The following is an 18,480-nucleotide window of genomic DNA, read 5'->3' as shown; positions in this document are numbered from 1 at the left end:
GAAATTATATATATATTTTATTTATTTATTTATTTTTTGTGGCAATGTCCAAATTGTAGTTTAAAAGCACGTATCACAAAACACAAATTAGAGGTGATATTTTTTGAACTGAATAAGTAAATATCCACGTACCACACTAATTTAAACTGAATTGAGCCAGTAAATTATATATATTAGTTCTGAATCGGCTTCATTTCTTTTGTTTATATTTTCTATGCCTATTTGTTTATTTATTTTTGTGTGTGGTTCTTATGAATTTTCCTGAATATATATTTTTCACTGTATTTTATTTTTATTTTAAGTGAAATCGAACCAAACAAAATCAAACTGAAATATCGAGTTTCTTAACTTTCACTTACTTTAGGTTGGGTATTGAACTTGACAACCCTGCATGAATAATTTTTCAATAGACATGCGCATGGAAGAGAGGCGTACGTGTTTTGTACAAAAAGGGTACGAATTTAACTAAAAGCAGTTTTAAAAAAATGAAAAACCAGTAATATCTAGTTGATTAGAAAAAGAACGACGTCGTGCGAAGACCTGCTGAGGCTAACGACGCCGTTTCCTGAAGATAAACGAAACGACGTCGTTGGGTCTCCCTTCACCCAGTCGCCCTAAACCCAGCAGTGGGCAGAGTTTAAACCCTTATTGAGGTTCCGCTTCTTAAACCTCTAAAACCCCCCAAACACTCTCTACTCCCCGCTGCCGGTATCGCTCTGCAAACATGGCACCGTCGTCCAAGAAACCTCAGGGAGGGAATAACAAGAACCCCAGAGACGCTCCAAAGTTCAACAAATCCTCTAAAAAACCTTTCAAACCAAACAAGGATCACAACAACGCCGCCATGGCTTTGCAGCTCGAAGACGACGTCCCTGACTTCCCCAGAGGTTCATGCTTCCCTAAATTATTGCTTCTGTTCTTCTTTTCAATTCCAAAACTCTACTGGAATCTAATTTGTTCATATTTTTGTGTTCGTTGTTTAATTGAATTGAAGGTGGAGGGAGCTCATTGAATCGAAAAGAACGCGACGAAATTCGGGCCGAAGTTGATGCCGAATTCGAGGCAGAGGAGAGGGAGATGAAGAAGAAAGGGAAGAAGAAAAGGGTGCCGAAGGAGAGCCTTGTAAACGAGGACGAGATGGGCTCGCTTTTCGGAGATGGCATCACTGGAAAACTACCTAGATATGCAAACAAGATCACTTTGAAGGTCTTCCTTCAAACATAAATCCTTGAATTTTCCATTTGAATATGTACAAACGCATGTTTAGCTTGCCTCCGGTAGGCGAAATGATGTTGCTAGGTCATGTCAAGTGAAGGTTATGTAGTACATAGTATGCATTGTTGATGTACTTATTATTGCTTTGCCTATGGTCAGAATATATCTCCTGGGATGAAGGTTTGGGGAGTTGTTGCCGAAGTCAATGAAAAGGACCTTGTAATTAGTCTTCCAGGGGGTTTGCGTGGACTAGTTCGAGCGTCTGATGCTTTTGATCCTATTCTGGATGATGAAACTGAGGTAATAATCAGTATTGCTGTATTTGATTCCCATTGTTGTTGATATAAATGTATTCATTTTTAATTAAGCAGGTATCAATTACAACAATTTCAGTGCTCTAAGCAATCCAATCTTAATCTTTAACAGGCTTTAGCAGATAGTATCCTCCCTAGCATATTCCGGATAGGGCAGCTGGTATCTTGCATTGTGTTGCAATTGGATGAGGATAAGAAAGAGAAAGGGAAACGGAAGATCTGGCTTTCTTTGCGCCTCTCTTTGTTGCATAAAGGCTTCACTTTGGATTCTGTTCAAGAAGGCATGGTACGTAACTAACTAAAAGAGAGATGATCTAATCACTTTGGTTTTAACTTTTTAAAATGGAATATTTGCTTTATTGGTAAATCATGGGAATCTTCTGGATTATAAGTAAACTTTGTACCTGATAAGATGGAACATCTCTAGTAGCCTAGTAGGAGGAAAGACATGATTGGATTATTTTATTAATCTTCTTCAACAATAAATATCCTCCAACAACTGTGGAACAATTGCATATGAACCCAGACAAGCAACCTACTATAAGTATATATCCCATTTGTTTAATTACACTTGGAGGAAATTCAGTACAATTCTTATCCCCCGTGGTTTACTTTATTTACTCTAAAATGTAGTAGGAAAGTAGGTTTCATAGAGGAAAAAGTTGAATATTCATATGGATCAAACTGCTGGAGGCATTTGCATGATTTAGGTTAAAAATAAAATGTTCTTACATACATTGTTACTAAGAAACTGTATAAAAACAATGACATTCAGTTGAATATGTTTCCATATTCATCTATAATGATTATACGATTGTTTACTTTATTGCCCACTGAAGTACTCAGACAAAATTAATTCCAAATAGAGTTCTGAGAAGTCTAATTTTTGTAATTCCATTCTCTATGTGTATAGGGGAGGGGATGTGATGTCAGGACTAGTTATTAAACATGACTACCATATGAATTTGATATTGATTGTATTTGCTCCTGTTGTTAGTGACAGTATGAATAGGATATTGATCAATTTTTCCCATGATCGTATTCTGTGAAGGTTGTTTTCCATTATAAGTACTGATTTAATCCCTGAAAAATTGATTGTGATTGAACATGATTAGATGTAGGATAAGTTGTGTGTTTGTAGGTGAAATTTCTTGTTATAAGATGAAGCCATCTTTTTTGTTGTTGTTGTTGTTTTTTGATAGATTCAAACCTCAGCTCATATATCCAAACGGTTGGAGCAAGCAGTTCACCATTAGTCCTAGAGGCTTGCTAGAATTTTTCGATGGAGAGTGCTGACAAATGTGAAAAATTAACAAGAATTTCAAAAACCAGGAGAATTTCAGACAGTTTGCCAAGTGAGGGAAAAAGAAAAAAAAACCTTAATTTAACTTTTCAGTTATTAATCAAACTTTCTTCCCTAAACAAAAATTAACAGGACATTATGAAGTTTTGCATTCTAATACTAATTCCAGTGTTTTGTCATCTTGTATAGTGGGTCCAAGTTACTGAATGCTATGGCTCTCTGTTGACAATTTGGAGTTGTCTTCTAAAATTTTCTTTCCCAATTATTGTTTCAGGTCCTTACAGCCTATATTAAAAGCATCGAAGACCATGGTTACATTCTTCATTTTGGTTTATCTTCATTCACAGGGTTTTTGCCAAAAAATAGCCAAGCTGGTAAGTTGACTTGTATTTCATTCTTGTTAGTGCCCATGCTTGTTTCTTATGTATGCCAATTACTTTTCAGTGCCTTAGCTGATATCAATCCTGATTACACATATCCAGTCAGAAATAATTAAACAATGGAAGTAAGTTTCTTGCGTATGCAAGATGCTTATCTTAGTATGAGAAGCCATGATTCCTTACACATAAAGATGGCATTTTGCCTATGCGTTTGTATGTTCTGACCACTTCTGCTTAAAATTCTCCACATGAGGACCACTAAGGTTTAGTTAAAAAAAAAAAAAAAAAAAAATCTTCAAAGCCTCATTTGTATTACATTTTCCATATTTTGATAAACCAATGAGTGTAGTTTTCCAAATGGTTACGTATTTGACAAGGTAAAGCATCAATGGTTGGATCACCCCAAAAACATCTCTGGTTCCAGACAAAATTAGAGAATCAACTATTTTTTGGACTTGTTTGATGAAGGTAGATAGGTGTAATACTTGGAGTGATTAAATCAGCATTGAGAGTAGGCTTGCAGAAGAGGAAAAGAAATAGTAACATTACTACTTGGTAGAGGTAATTAGTAAAATTATGATAGCATGTAGTGAAATGAAAATATTTCCCATAAGCACGCGGAATGCAGGACGAAGATTCATATAGCTGACACCTCATAGGTGGGAAAAGAGGCTTTGTTGCTATATACCACAGCCTTATGTTGATAAAAAAGTTACTTTTCAAAGTACTCTCTTTCCTCCTTGCCATTAAAGAGCCAAAGGAGTCAAGCTTTCACATGAGACATTCTAACCTTAAGTAAAGGATCATGATTTCTTTTTTTTTTTTGGTTGCCTGACTAATGAAAATTTGTATCCACTGTAGATTGGGCGACTGAATCTGTATTCTGTTGATGTGATTCCATGTTTTGTTACTTTATTTTAAGCACTCTGTTTCAAGAGTCTTTGGTTCTCCTATATGTTCCAGCTCATTCTCTTCTTCTTACAGACAGCATGGTTCAAGTGAGCAGTGGTCAACTGCTTCAAGCTGCTGTTAGAAGAGTTGATAAAACCCGCAAGGTTATTCATATGAGTTCTGACCCAGAGATGGTGTCGAAGTGTGTGGTATGCCCCCATGCCTTTATTTCATAAATTTGTATGCTTTCCGTGTGTGTTTGTTGTATTTTATTTTATTTTTCTATAAACGTTCTAATAACATCAAAAGCAGTTTCAAAACCTATAATAATGGGTGTTTTTCTCATCACAGTTTCGCTTCTGATTTAAAAATTTTCTTTCTGAACTCTTACAGACCAAAGATCTCAAGGGAATTTCAATTGATCTACTTGTTCCGGGGATGATGGTCAATGCTCGTGTGCTATCCACCCTTGAAAATGGGGTTATGTTATCATTTCTTACTTATTTTACTGGAACTGTAAGTTCTGTATCCCTTCAACATCAGCTACAGAATCAATCAATGTTATAATTAAAAGACAACTGGACGGCAATGTATGTGAAGTTAATTTCTTGGTATTATCTATATATTTCTCCATTTCATTTTTGCAGGTTGATATATTTCATCTGCAAAATATTTACCCTACTACAAACTGGAAGGAAGATTACAATCAAAACAAGAAGGTAAATTTTAAAACCTGTAATTTATATCGCAGTAGTCTTCATGCCTTTAATGGTTTGGTGGCAAATGGAATAGGTGCCAACTTCTAACCTTGGTGTGTTTGAGTTCATTTTCCAGTTGAGTTGTGAGTTGTGCACTTCTAATCTCTTCTGTGCTGTTTTGTTTAGCTCAATGCTCGAGTATTATTTGTCGATCCTTCAACTAGAGCTGTTGGTTTGACGCTAAATCCACATCTTGTTCGCAACAAGGCTCCTCCTTCAGTAAGTTATTTCACATTCATAAAAACTCAAAGTATGGGATATGTTTTGAGATAACTTTTGAAATCAGAAGTTTGTCTTTCCTTGTTCAAATTTTACTGTTACTTATTGTGCAGCTATGGTCTGGTTTCTTGCATCTAGCATTGAATATTAGTCATGCCTGGTTCATATTTAATGCACATAGGCAGGGTAGACATCTTGGGTTCCATTTTTCCTGTTTAAGTAGATGCTGATCCTAATATTTTTCTTTTCCTTTTTTTTTTCCCTTAAATTTTAGAGCTTTTGTTTGGGTAAGTATCAACATTTTGGACTTCTTCCAAATAAAGACTGTATAAACATTCTGCAATCTTGCAAATATTATTTTATCTGGAAAAAGATCTTAGGGTATTCTTATGCTAGTAAAAGACGAAGAGAATGATAAAATTAGAATTTATGAGCTTTTGTATACTCCTCTCTCTCTCTATCTCCCCCCCCCCCCTCTGGTTTATGGCTATTACTTTTGTAGTTCCCTTCACGTTTTAATAACTGAATCATGTGCAGCATGTCAAAATTGGAGATATATGTGACGATGCAAAGGTAGTGAGGGTTGATAGAGGATTGGGCCTTCTGCTTGAAATACCATCTACTCAAGTTTCAACTCCGGCATACGTTAGTGTATGTTCATTTTGTGGCTCTATCTTTGAGGTTCGTTTGATTACACCGGTGTTACTCTCTCTCTCTATATTGATTTTTCTTTCTTTTAAATTATAGATATCTGATGTGGCTGAAGAAGTTCGGAAGCTTGAAAAGAAGTTCAAGGAAGGTACTCGTGTTCGTGTCAGGATTCTTGGGTTTAGGCACTTGGAAGGGCTTGCCACAGGGATTTTGAAGGTAGTGCTTCTCAAATCTTGTTTCCGGTGGCAGACAGACTCTTCTGCGATATCACATGTGGTCTCTTTCCTGGATAATATGTAGCTTGTATGCATGGTTGTCACTTGTTGAAAAATGAGTCACATTTTCATATAAATCAACCAACTGACACCTGTTGCTGATTGAATATGGTGATGGCTCTCTTGTTGTTGCATTTTGTATGATGGATGTTGATTCTAGACTTCCTTGGAGACTTGGAGCATACTTTTAGGTCATCTAGAAAAAATTAAGAACTAATCTCTCTGTTCTCTTCCCCTCTGCTGTTAATGATATTTCTTAAGCAGCAATTTTGATTGGTGATTTCCATGTATGCTGCGTTTTTTTATTATTTAATAATTATTTTTTAATAAGATTAGGTTACTCTGTTTATATTTTCTTTCCATGCATGTCACATTTGGCTGTATCGTGCCTTTGTTCAAGTGGTGGATATTTTATCTTGTTTTTGACTGATATTATCAGTCTCTAATTTCTTTTCTTTCAAGCAGGCAAGTGCATTTGAAGGGTCAGTTTTCACTCACTCTGATGTCAAACCTGGGATGGTTGTGAGAGGTAAAATAATAGCTGTTGACAGCTTTGGGGCTATCGTGCAATTCCCTGGTGGTGTGAAGGCTCTTTGTCCTCTTACTCATATGTCTGAATTTGAAATTGCAAAGCCCAGAAAAAAATTTAAGGTAGATTTCATTTCTTATATTATATAAAATTTGTTCACTTGATTCTCCTTGGTAAAGTAATTTTGAAACTTTTTATTCCATTTCCTGTGCCACTATTGCAGGTTGGGGCTGAACTTCTGTTCCGTGTGCTTGGTTGCAAGTCCAAGAGAATAACTGTTACACACAAGAAAACACTTGTATGTCATGTCTTTTCCTTCAAAGTTTTTATTATCTTTTTATATACATATATTTTGGCTTAGTATTGCTTAGGCACAGCCTCCTTATAGACCACTTTAAATAAAACTTTCGGAAGTTACCTCATTTCGAATTCCCAATCTTGTCTTATCAATGCATAAAACGATACTATTTGTCAATGCTGTGGCCCTGTGGCAGAAGAGATATCATTCGCTGGCTCTAACTCGATAGTATTAGGTTGAATAGAACAGACTAACAAGTGCTCTCTGTTCCTTTTTAATTGTTAGATCGCATGAGGTATGTTCATATGTCACTCTATCAGTAGGTTATCAATTACAGAACAATAATCGGGGCATATTTGTTTCTTTTAAGATTAAGAACAGTAAGTATTATTTTGTACATCTTTCAACTAGACGCCATAAGACGTAATTTTCAGTACAAAAAATTATCTGCAGGGGACCGCACATTGATTGATTTTGTGTGTGTGTGTATCTTTCAGAATAGCCTCTCTTGTTTATTGTCTGATGCATGACTGCTGGATTACAGGTAAAGTCAAAACTGGGGATTCTTAGTTCATATGCTGATGCTGCTGATGGATTAATAACACATGGGTGGATAAGAAAGATTGAAGAGCGTGGCTGCTTTGTCCATTTTTACAATGGAGTCCAAGGATTTGCCCCAAGGCTAGGCCCTTACTACTTGAAACTTATTTATTTATGTTTAATTTTTCTTTTTACAGAATCTCTCTATAAAATGATATGATCCATATTTGGTATATGACTACATGCAATATCCTTTTTTTTTTTTTTTCCTCTTTTCTTTATTGGTATCTTTATTGTAAATGTTTAATGGTGTATATTTGCTGGCAACATTTTTGACTACTTGTGGTTGAGAGTGTTACTGGCTTAGTATTCAGGCTCATAGCCAGCAAGTATTTTTAAGTTAAAATGCAGTTGAGTACAAGTGTATGTCAAGACAAGGAAAGACAACAAATGCATTTGCAAGAAAGTGGTCTTTTTGAACCTTTAAAGTTTAATCACATCATATACTATTATTTCGTAGTTATGAATGTATTGCATGGTTTGGTTCTCCAAGAAAATATACAAGCAATGGAGAAGTTTCTTGGTCATATATGTGATTTTTATATATGTATCTTCCAATGTGTTGTAACAGCTCCTTGTGTGGACACCTTATTGAATATCCAGACATTTCTACAAAAGGGTTGCTCTATGATGTTGTTTCTTTTTTCATCTGTCCCTGTCTGAGTTTGAAGTGACGTCTAATGTTTGCTTTGTTATTGATTAGTTGTTTTTCAATTTTTAACCAGATCTGAACTCGGATTGGAGCCAGGATCTGACCCAAGTTCAATGTATCATGTTGGACAAGTTATCAAATGTAGAGTTATCGGCTCTAATGCTACATCAAGACGAATCAAACTTAGCTTGATAATACGGCCTCCAAGGTTTGATTTCTTGTCCAATGACTTTTTATCTCTGCATTATCAACAAGTCGTGTGAATTATGATATGATCAAGGATGCGCTAATGTACTTAGTCTCGGAACGATGTCAAAAATAATGTAAACACAGTTGCACTAATTTTTGTGTTATCAACTTAAGAAAAAGGAAAGAAAGGTATGGTAATTTTTTATCTAAATTAATGAGTGTTCACTTGTCAGGGTTTCTGAGGATGATATGGCGAAGTTGGGCAGCCTGGTTTCAGGAGTTGTTGACCGGGTAACCCCCAATGCTGTCATGGTTTATGTTAATGCAAAAGGTTACTCAATGGGCACAATTTTTACAGACCACTTGGCAGATCACCATGGTATTTATTCTTTCCCTAGATCTTGATTATCGGTTTATTGTGCTCTTTGGTATGCTGTTCTCTTATTGTTTCTTTTGTTATGCAGGGCTGGCTGCTTTGATGAAGTCAGTATTGAAGCCTGGTTATGAATTTGATCAATTATTGGTTTTAGGTGCGAAAAATTCTCCTTAGTGACTGGGATATTTCTCTATATAATTGTCTCTCATCAGTTTCTCTTTTATTAACCTTGCAGTAGAAAAAACATTTTAAAATGTGAATTCATGTTTCTTTTCAATTTTTTTCCCTGTAAATTAAATCTTTATGAACCTTAATACTAATATGAAGTGAAAAATATTAATCCTGGAAAGTTTTCTTCCATCCATGTAGACACTGAAGGCAACAATTTGATCCTATCTGCAAAACATTCTCTGATTAATTCAGCTCCCATGCTTCCTTCAGAAGTCAGTCAAGTTCATCCTAATACGGTAGTACATGTAAGCAATTGGAGTCTCATGTAACGTTAGTTCTTTCGTGGGAACTGGGGTTTCCAGCTATATATATATATATATATATATATATTGTAACTTTTTCTTTTTGGTTATGAGTTGAAAGTGCAAATGTTTGTTGTGTCCTGATTCATGTGACCATATTTGTTTCATTAGGGCTACATTTGTAACTTAATTGACACTGGGTGCTTTGTTCGCTTTCTTGGGCGTGTGACTGGTTTCTCCCCAAGGCACAAGGTTCTTTCTTTGCCCCCTTAAGTTTACTTACTTCACTGCTAGTACTGTTTTATCTAAATCCATCAATTTTTATATCCATCCTCTTCTTGATTTTGTTAGGCAATGGATGACCATAAAGGGGATCTTTCAGAAGCCTATTACATTGGACAGTCTGTTCGGAGTACTATACTCGATGTTGGTGACTGTTTATACTACACTTTTTAAATTGGAACTTGTTAAACAGATTAGTAACCACATTTCGGAACTCTTTATTTTCTCTCAGGTCAATAGTGAAACAGGTAGGATAACACTATCATTGAAGCAGTCATCTTGCTCTTCAACAGATGCCTCCTTTATCCGGGAATACTTTATTTCAGAGGAGAAGGTAAACATCTTGGGCACAGGATTTTACTTCGAGTTATCTTGAATTGGCCAGTGCTCTTTATTTTATTGAGATATTTAATCAAATATATCCATTAGCTTCCTACACTATCTCTTGTACTTATTGATATATATTCCGTATCATGTATTTTAAATTTTTTTTTTTTTTTTATGCAAATTTGGCTCCTCTATTATGATACAGCTAGATTTATTTAAATTTTTATTTATTTATAGCTTTTAACTTTCAAATTCTTTTTTGTTGTCCAGATTGCAAAGCTGCAAGTGTTGGATTCAAAAGAATCCAAATCAGATTGGTCAGAAGGATTTTCCATTGGCAGTGTTGTTGAAGGGAAGGTCCAGGAGGCAAAGGACATTGGAGTTGTTGTCAGCTTTGAGAAATATAATGATGTTTTCGGTTTCATCACGCACTATCAATGTCAGTTATTTATTGAAGGCTTGGTTAATTACTTGATTTCTTCCCTTTTCTTCAAACCGTAATGTATTTCCCTTGTCTTTTTTTTTTTGTTTTCCTGTTTTCAGTAGCTGGTACCACTGTAGAAACAGGCTCCATTGTTCGAGCAGTTGTACTTGATGTTGCCAAGGCAGAGCACCTTGTTGACTTATCGCTCAAACCAGAATTCATTACTAACTTAAAACAAGAAAGCTCTAAGAGCCAAATTCATATGAAGGTTAAATGCATTCCCAGCTATCTCTAGTTTTTATGCTTTTGATTGTACTCAATAGTGAGTATGTTAGTAGTGAAAGAAAAATGTGCACAGATGTTTGCTGTTCCTCCATCGCTTGAATTATTACTTGTGGGATACTACATCAGTTATTTCTTGACCCATAAGTTTCATTACCTCTGCTTTCATGTTTTGTTTTCCCAAATTATACCTTGTTTTTATCTACTTCATGACATTGATTTCAGAAACGAAGAAGAGAAGTCTCGGATGATCCGGAGATGCATGAGACCGTAAATGCTGTGGTTGAGATTGTGAAGGAGAATTACCTGGCAAGTTTTCATGTTGATATAACTTACAGATGATAGTTTGGCAGAATTGGTTTTTAGATATCGTCACCTTCTTTTCTCTTACTTTTGTAATGTAAATTGCAGGTTCTTTCTATCCCAAAGTATAACTATGCTGTAGGATATGCATCAATTTCTGACTACAACACTCAAAAGTTTCCTCAGAAACAGTTTCTGAATGGACAAAGGTGCATTCTCTTGGTGCTTATTCATTGTTTTCTATATTACACTTGTGTTTCCCATATCTCTATGATATTTGGCCTTGTTGTCTTGGATAAATTTTAGGTTCAATGGTGTACTATGTTTTTACTTTTTACCCCATCCCCCCACCTCCACCCCAAAAAAAAAAAAAAAAATCACTCTTTGTAAAAGACATTTGAGAACAAACACACATTTGTATGAATGCTAGTTATAGTTCTTACTTTAGGATTGGCCAGTTACATGAAATTATATCACTGAATGCAGTGTCAATGCTACTGTTATGGCCCTTCCAAGCCCTACAACCGTTGGGAGATTGCTTTTGCTACTTAATTCTTTGAGTGAGTCCGCTGATACTTCCAGTTCAAAGCGGGCAAAGAAGAAATCCAGCTACAAAGTGGGATCTGTGGTCCAGGCAGAGGTAATTTTTTTTCTTTTTCTTTTTCCAAATTTCTTTTCCAGTTTTATTTGCATCTTACCATTAATTATGAGCTTTGATTTTTTCCTTTCATTTCTAGTAGCTGTTTTGTATTTATGTGGATAGACGTGTACATCTATTGGACTGGTAGAGTACTCATTTGTTGTGCTTAATACATGCTGTCACCAACCAGATAACTGAAATAAAGCCTCTTGAACTAAGATTGAAGTTTGGAATCGGCTTTCATGGACGGGTCCGTATAACAGAGGTAAATTTTATGAATGATTTGATATAAGCCTCATTAATTTGACTTTGTTAGACGCTCTATATGCCTGTTATCCTTTTATTTCGAGTGGTAGGGCATATGATAGTTTTTCCCTTGGTCCCCTTTTGGGCAGGTAAATGATGATCTTTTGGAAGATCCATTTAACAACTTCAGAATTGGGCAAACAGTCACTGCAAGGATTGTTGCAAAGACTAATTATTCAGATAACAACAAAAAGAGTTTCCAGTGGGATCTGTCATTGAAACCTAGTTTGTTAACAGGTAAAGTGATATTGAGTATTTAATTCCCTGAATTGGTTCCACTACTTTTTCTTTCATCAGTATAAATTTACCTCTTCTATGACTCTTTGAGCCTCATCTTGAGTATCTGTAACTATTTATATCATCTATTCTTATATAAAAAAATGGATGCCCTCTTCCATCTTCATACATATTATATTTATATATATATAAGCCATTTCTTATTTCTAGAAATGTACCTCCTGTATATTTATGGACCATCTAATCTGCTACTTTGACTCTGTGAGCCTCATCATGAGTGTATACTATGTATACTTCTATTCTTATATGGAAAAAAACGAATGTCGTCTTATATCTTCGTACATATTTTATTTATCAGTAGGGATGCCTCTTCTCGACAGATTAAGCTACTTACTAGAGTTCGGGTATTCAACAAACGGGTGGCAACTTATGCCATTTCTTTTATCTAGAAATGTACCTCCTGTATAGTTATGGACCATCAATCTCCATAAATTTAGCAACTCTTTAGGCATTTCTTTGGCTTCTATTGCAGTACTGACTATATTCTTCTTTTCTAGAAATAAGATGCTGCTCAAATATCCTTATCTTCAGTTGTATATACTTCTGTGATAGTTTCTGCATTATGATGTTCACACCAGAGCATAGTTGGCCTTCATGATGTTTAGTGAAGACATGAATACAATTCCGTAATGCTACAGTAATATCAAATTTTTTAGAAGTTCAATCAATCACTTGTGGAACAGAAGAGGTTGAGAATTTGCGTCAATTCTTCTTGGGCATATTCTTATTTCTATAAATTTAGCTGGAGTCACAGTAATGGCAGGGTAGGTTGAGCCCTATAACTCCTTCATCAAGTGAAGAATGAAGAAGTCCCTAAATGTCTTTTGCTTTTGCTAGGATCCATTGAACTTTTTTCTCCATCTTTTTCCATGTAGAATTTGTTGTATTTATTTCAAACCATTCTGATAAATCCTTGTCTGCGATATTGTTAAATCCTCTAGTAGTAGGATACATAGTTATTAATACTCTTTCAATGGAATAATACTTTCATATAATACTAAAAACTCCCCCAGTGGATCCAAAGAATATTCATTAAATAATATTGCTTAAATGGAATAATACTTCTATTATATAGTACTAATAATAATACTCTTGTCTACTAGCTCTATAACTCTGTCACGGTAAAAATGTTTCCTTGTTGACTTTCTGCTAGTGAAGCTGAAGCAAATTCCATCAAATGTACTTGTTTTCTTTTGTTTAAAGTACCCTTTTTCTGCAATTTCTGTGTTCATGCGGATTAAGATATTTAGCTGCTCTTGTTGTTTAAATTAAGGTGGTCGGCCAAATCACTGTTTCATTAATTTTACGTACTTGAACCTCAACCGATGAAGTCTTATAAGGTCTAGAATGTGTTCTTTTCAGGTTCCTGTGAAATAGAGGAAAATATTTTGAAAGGAGATCTCGATTTCTCAATTGGAAAACATGTCACTGGCTATGTGTACAAGGTGGATGCTGAATGGGTCTGGTTAACAATATCTCGAAATGTTAGGGCTCAGCTTTTCATTCTTGACAGCGCTTGTGAGCCTAGTGAACTTCAAGAGTTTCAGAAACGCTTTCATGTGGGAAATGCTGTATCTGGTCATGTTTTAAGTGTTAGCAAGGAGAAAAAGCTATTACGGCTGGTTTCATATCCTTTTACTCCCGTCGCTGATAAAGCTGTTGATAATGAGGTGTCAAAGACGGATGCAAATGTTAGCATGTTGAATGCAACTGCTCATATTCGCGAGGGATGTGTTGTAGGTGGGAGAATTATTAAAAAACTTCCAGGTGTTGGTGGATTGACTGTGCAAATTGGTCCCCATATGTATGGCAGGGTTCATTATAGTGAGCTTTCTGACTCATGGGTGTCCAACCCATTGTCTGGATATGAGGAAGGTCAATTTGTCAAATGCAAGGTCGTTGAATTTAGTCGCTCTGGACAGGGAACTTTTCACATTGACTTGTCATTACGGTCTTCTTTAGTTGGCACACTTTGTCAAGATTCCAATGAACCTGACAATGACAAGTAAGTCATGGCTATCCAGATATTCTAGTCTAGAACGCAAGTTTATGTGTTTATTTACATGTGCTTGTTTGTTAATATATAGATTGCTCTGGCCTCAATTTGGGATACCTTTTACATCTTTCTTATATTAACAAAGACACCTGCGTTGCCATGCCTCGGATTCTGCTATTATATATTTTTTTATGTAAGGGAGTAACATATTTTGTTGTTCAGGCATACTCATACCGAACGGCCGGAAAAGATTGACAATCTGAAACCTAATATGGTCATACAGGTTGTAGAAGTTTCTTATCTGTTCCTAACCTTTGCTTGCAAATTGTTTTCTAAGTTCTTATATATGCAGTCTTATGTGGATTTTCTGATTCTGATAGGGTTATGTGAAAAATGTTTCATCAAAAGGATGTTTTATTTTGCTTTCGCGGAAGCTTGATGCCAAAATTCTCGTCTCCAATTTATCCGATGGATATGTTGATGATCCTGAAAAGGAATTCCCAGTTGGAAAACTTGTTACTGGCAGGTAAGTGATTTTGTTTACTTTTATCATGCTGGTGCAAAATTTATTGGTAAAAAATTAAATCCAGTGGTGAACTCTTACCGAGAATCTCAAGTGCAGGGTGTCATCTGTGGAGCCTTTATCAAAGAGAGTTGAAGTTACCTTGAAGTCACTGAGTGCAAGCAGTTTGCCACAATCTGCAAGGAATAATTTGGATAGCTTGCATGTCGGAGATATTATCTCTGGCAGGGTAAAACGAGTTGAGTCATATGGATTATTCATCACAATTGACAATACAAATGTGGTAAGGATGAGCAGCATCAAGCAAAGTTCATTTTCTTTTCTAACATCTCATCATACGTTGTATTTATACATGAGGCACTTCTTTTTATCTCCTATAGAACACTGGATTTGTAATGACATATAGTTTTCATAGGATTGTATAATCATATCTTCTGTTTGCACTCTTGTTAAAGTGATTCTTGTGCTCTTTTTTGTTATTAGGTTGGATTATGCCACATGTCAGAGCTTGCAGAAGATAAGAAGGACAATGTTGAAACTAAATACAAAACAGGAGAGAGGGTGTCAGCAAAAATATTGAAGGTACTTTTCTTGTCTGTTAAGTATGGTTCTAAAGTATATACTCCTTTGAGAAAATTATGTGTACTATGTGAAAATTGCATGTAAGAGTTCCATTTGAATAGTTTGTGTGACATGTGGTATATTGGTATGCATTTTATGATAAGTTAATTCACCTTCCTTTATCAGGTGGACAAGGAGAGGCACCGAGTTTCTCTCGGAATGAAGGATTTGTATATTATGGATAGCGACCACACACCTCCAAAACAAGATCTTGATGAACCTATCAGACAGACTGATTTGGTGGATGATTCTAAGTCAGTTATGTGTCCTGTTGGCAGTTTCCTTGGGGACCAGAACATGGATATTGAACATGAAAATGCAGAGTTCCAGTTTCTTGCACAAGCAGAATCAAGAGCTTTAGTTCCTCCACTTGAAGTCACTCTTGATGATGTAGACCAATGCGATGATATTGTTAGCCAGGATCAAGAGCTTCCTGATGCGGAGGACGCTGTAGATGACAAGAAAAAGAAGCTCACGAAGAAAAAAGCCAGGGATGAGAGGTGATTGTACTAATGTTTGTTTGGCTTTTGTTTTGTTGTTCAAGGTTTTCAATGCACTCCCCACTTTCCCTTTTGTTTTTAACATGTAAACAATTTGTGCAGGGAGCGTGAGATAAGGGCTGCTGAGGAAAGATTATTGGAGAAAGATATACCTAGGACTGATGAGGAATTTGAGAAACTAGTTAGAAGTTCTCCAAATAACAGTTATGTTTGGATAAAATATATGGAATTTGTGCTCTCTATGGCTGATGTTGAGAAGGCACGCTCTATTGCTAAAAGGTATTTATCTAGAAAAACACCTGTTGGCCATTTGCTACTATTACAGTTGTATCATATAATTAACTTATCATGAGAGCCCCCTATGTGTCATAAACTGGAACTTTGCATTTTCATGTACTAGTTAAGAGCCCCCCCCCCCCTCCTCCCCTCCTCCTCTTCCCCCTTAACAGTTTGTTGAAATAGAAAAGAGTTGAATCCAGATAACATATATGCTAAATGTTTATTGATATATCATTAATTAAAGTGCTACTATACAAAAAGTCTTGGTTGTTTAATGGTGCTTTTAGTTTCTAGGATATCCATTGTGTGTGTGTTTGTTCATGCATGTTCGTAGGGATACCTTATTTGCATAAGTTAGCTTTAATGTTGCTCTTTTGTCTGTAAAGGGCTTTGGAGACGATAAACTTTCGAGAAGAGAACGAGAAGCTCAATGTTTGGGTGGCTTATTTTAATTTGGAAAGCAAATATGGAAGTCCTCCAGAGGTAATAAAAATACTAAAAGCACTCTTGTTTTTCTAATATTGACACAGAGTCCATTAATTTTCTGTCTTTCAGGAGGCTGTAATGAAAGTCTTCCAAAAAGCGTTGCAGTATAATGATCCCAAAAAGGTTCATCTAGCACTCTTGGGAGTCTTTGAGAGGTCTGAGCAACACAAGTTGGCTGATGAACTTGCTGATAATATGATTAAGAGGTTTAAGAAGTCTTGCAAGGTACATTATGATGTCCTACACTCCTACATTTGTTTTTGTCCTATTAGGTATTTGATAATTATAAACACTATTTCATGGAATTTTAGGTTTGGCTAAGGCGGGTACAGAGGTTCTTGGTGCAACAGCAGGATGGGGTTCAGGATTTTGTCTCTCGTGCTGAAAAGATCCTTCCTAAGCATAAGCATATCAAATTCTTGTCACAGACAGCCATCCTGGAGTTCAAATGTGGGAACCCAGAGAGAGGGCGCTCCATGTTTGAAAATATTTTGAGGCAAAACCCGAAGAGAACAGACTTGTGGAGTGTTTATCTTGATCAAGTAAATCCCTGTTGTCATTTATTATAGTGTTATTTATTTTCAGTGTCAAATTTGAGACAATATTCACTTAGTCTGTTGATTGTGGCAGGAAATTCGACTTGGAGATACTGATCTGATTCATGCATTGTTTGAGAGGGCAACTAGTTTGAGCCTACCAGCTAAAAAGATGAAAGTGCGTACAATTATATGCATTAACTGAGAATGTTTATCTTTGTTCTTTCTGTTGAAGCTAATTTTGGACTTCATTCATGGATTTGCAGTTCTTGTTCAAAAAATATCTGAAATATGAGGAGCGTCACGGTGACAAAGAGAGGGCCAATTACGTGAAACAGAAGGCAATGAGTTATGTTGAGAATACAGTAGCTTGACATCACTTGTTCTTCTCATAAGAACAGAATATTTGTTCAGATTGCTAACCAGTTAGCTGCTAGCCTTGTACGAGAGAGACCCTATGGCCAATTTATCACCACCATGATCACTATGATTGGTTGACCACACTTACAATTCTTCTTCAGGGAAATGCTTGTCAAACTGTAAATGGTACCTTGTAATGAAATGGATTCAGAAATAGCTGCAATGATGAAGAGAGTTTGAGGTGGGATACCCGAAGGGTTATGGGATTGAAGATTTATATAGGATGGATTATTAGCCGCCAGAAGTAACACTTATATAGGATGGATTGGCTCTGATTTATTAATTTGTTGTCTTGGAAGAGAATTGGACATTTTCAACGCGGTGGTGAAATTCGGCCCTTTTTGTATCCTTGAGTTTTGTAAGATGTTACATAATCTGTTATGAATTTTGTAGTTGAGAGTAAATTGTATTGGAAAGCTTCAGTCAATTGTCTGAGAAGCGTGGTCACTTGTTTAACAGTTTGAGGGCAACTCAGAAACTTTGTTGCACTTCTTGAAAGTAGGTTACATCTCTAGCTGAGTTAACAACGGCTCATTTGCAACCTCAATTGTAGGATATTGAAAGCGGTATTTGTTTGTGGGAAATCAAGAATTTTGCAATGAAAATAAGTTCTTAAAAAGAACAAAGTTATTTAGATATATAGTCATGCATCTATTTGATGTGGAGAACTCCTTTGAGAACCTTTAAGAGCAAAGGATAAATAGTCAACTGAGGGAAATGTCCTTGTGTGTCTAGGATTGTAACTTCTGCTGGAGCACCAAGCATTCTTTTCATGTAAAATGCAACTGATTCTGGAACCACCATGTCTTTCTTTGATTGGATTATGCTAGTTGGCAGTCGGCACCCTTACTTTCGGCAAAATGACAGAAGACTGAGAATTGAAGATTAAGTAAAACAAGCAGTCAATAGTAGACTAAGAGTAATTGACATCATCTTAGGGAACTAGAATCTTCATGTAATGCAAATTGCATTGTACACTCTAGTTTGTTCTCTGACCACTATCAACACTGATGAATTAATTTGAACATTTGAATGCTACTGGGATTCTCACCGAAGATGAGTATCTGGTGCTGGTGGCACTCTCTCAAGCAGTGACACTTGAAGCCGTTCTCGTCGCGGCATTGCTTCTGGCACG

At 36.0% G+C, this 18,480-nt stretch overlaps 2 protein-coding genes across 2 annotated transcripts in view; one reads left to right on the top strand and one right to left on the bottom strand.

Moving 5' to 3' along the window:
* Positions 1–18,480, bottom strand: part of LOC133720587 (serine/arginine-rich SC35-like splicing factor SCL30A) — a 72,579-nt gene that overhangs the window by 3,003 nt on the left and 51,096 nt on the right. The window lies entirely within an intron of this gene.
* On the top strand, positions 634–17,783 carry LOC133719977 (rRNA biogenesis protein RRP5). The gene is made up of 40 exons (XM_062146176.1): positions 634–887; positions 995–1,206; positions 1,375–1,515; positions 1,642–1,815; positions 3,107–3,206; positions 4,197–4,312; positions 4,497–4,619; positions 4,751–4,822; positions 4,988–5,080; positions 5,618–5,731; positions 5,828–5,947; positions 6,472–6,657; positions 6,759–6,833; positions 7,378–7,514; positions 8,159–8,293; positions 8,508–8,653; positions 8,739–8,804; positions 9,020–9,126; positions 9,295–9,375; positions 9,475–9,549; positions 9,638–9,739; positions 10,003–10,171; positions 10,276–10,424; positions 10,664–10,747; positions 10,850–10,950; positions 11,228–11,381; positions 11,572–11,646; positions 11,777–11,924; positions 13,347–13,989; positions 14,203–14,263; positions 14,361–14,506; positions 14,603–14,786; positions 14,987–15,085; positions 15,251–15,624; positions 15,727–15,903; positions 16,290–16,386; positions 16,459–16,614; positions 16,701–16,931; positions 17,020–17,103; positions 17,192–17,783. The coding sequence occupies exons 1-40, from the start codon at positions 725–727 to the stop codon at positions 17,297–17,299; spliced, it is 5,778 nt and encodes a 1,925-aa protein (XP_062002160.1). The 5' UTR covers positions 634–724; the 3' UTR covers positions 17,300–17,783.

This window comes from Rosa rugosa, chromosome 7, assembly GCF_958449725.1.
Source record: "Rosa rugosa chromosome 7, drRosRugo1.1, whole genome shotgun sequence".
Lineage (NCBI taxonomy): Eukaryota > Viridiplantae > Streptophyta > Magnoliopsida > Rosales > Rosaceae > Rosa > Rosa rugosa.
The sequence above is the reverse complement of the archived record's forward strand: the minus strand, read 5'-3'. Positions and strand labels throughout refer to the sequence as shown.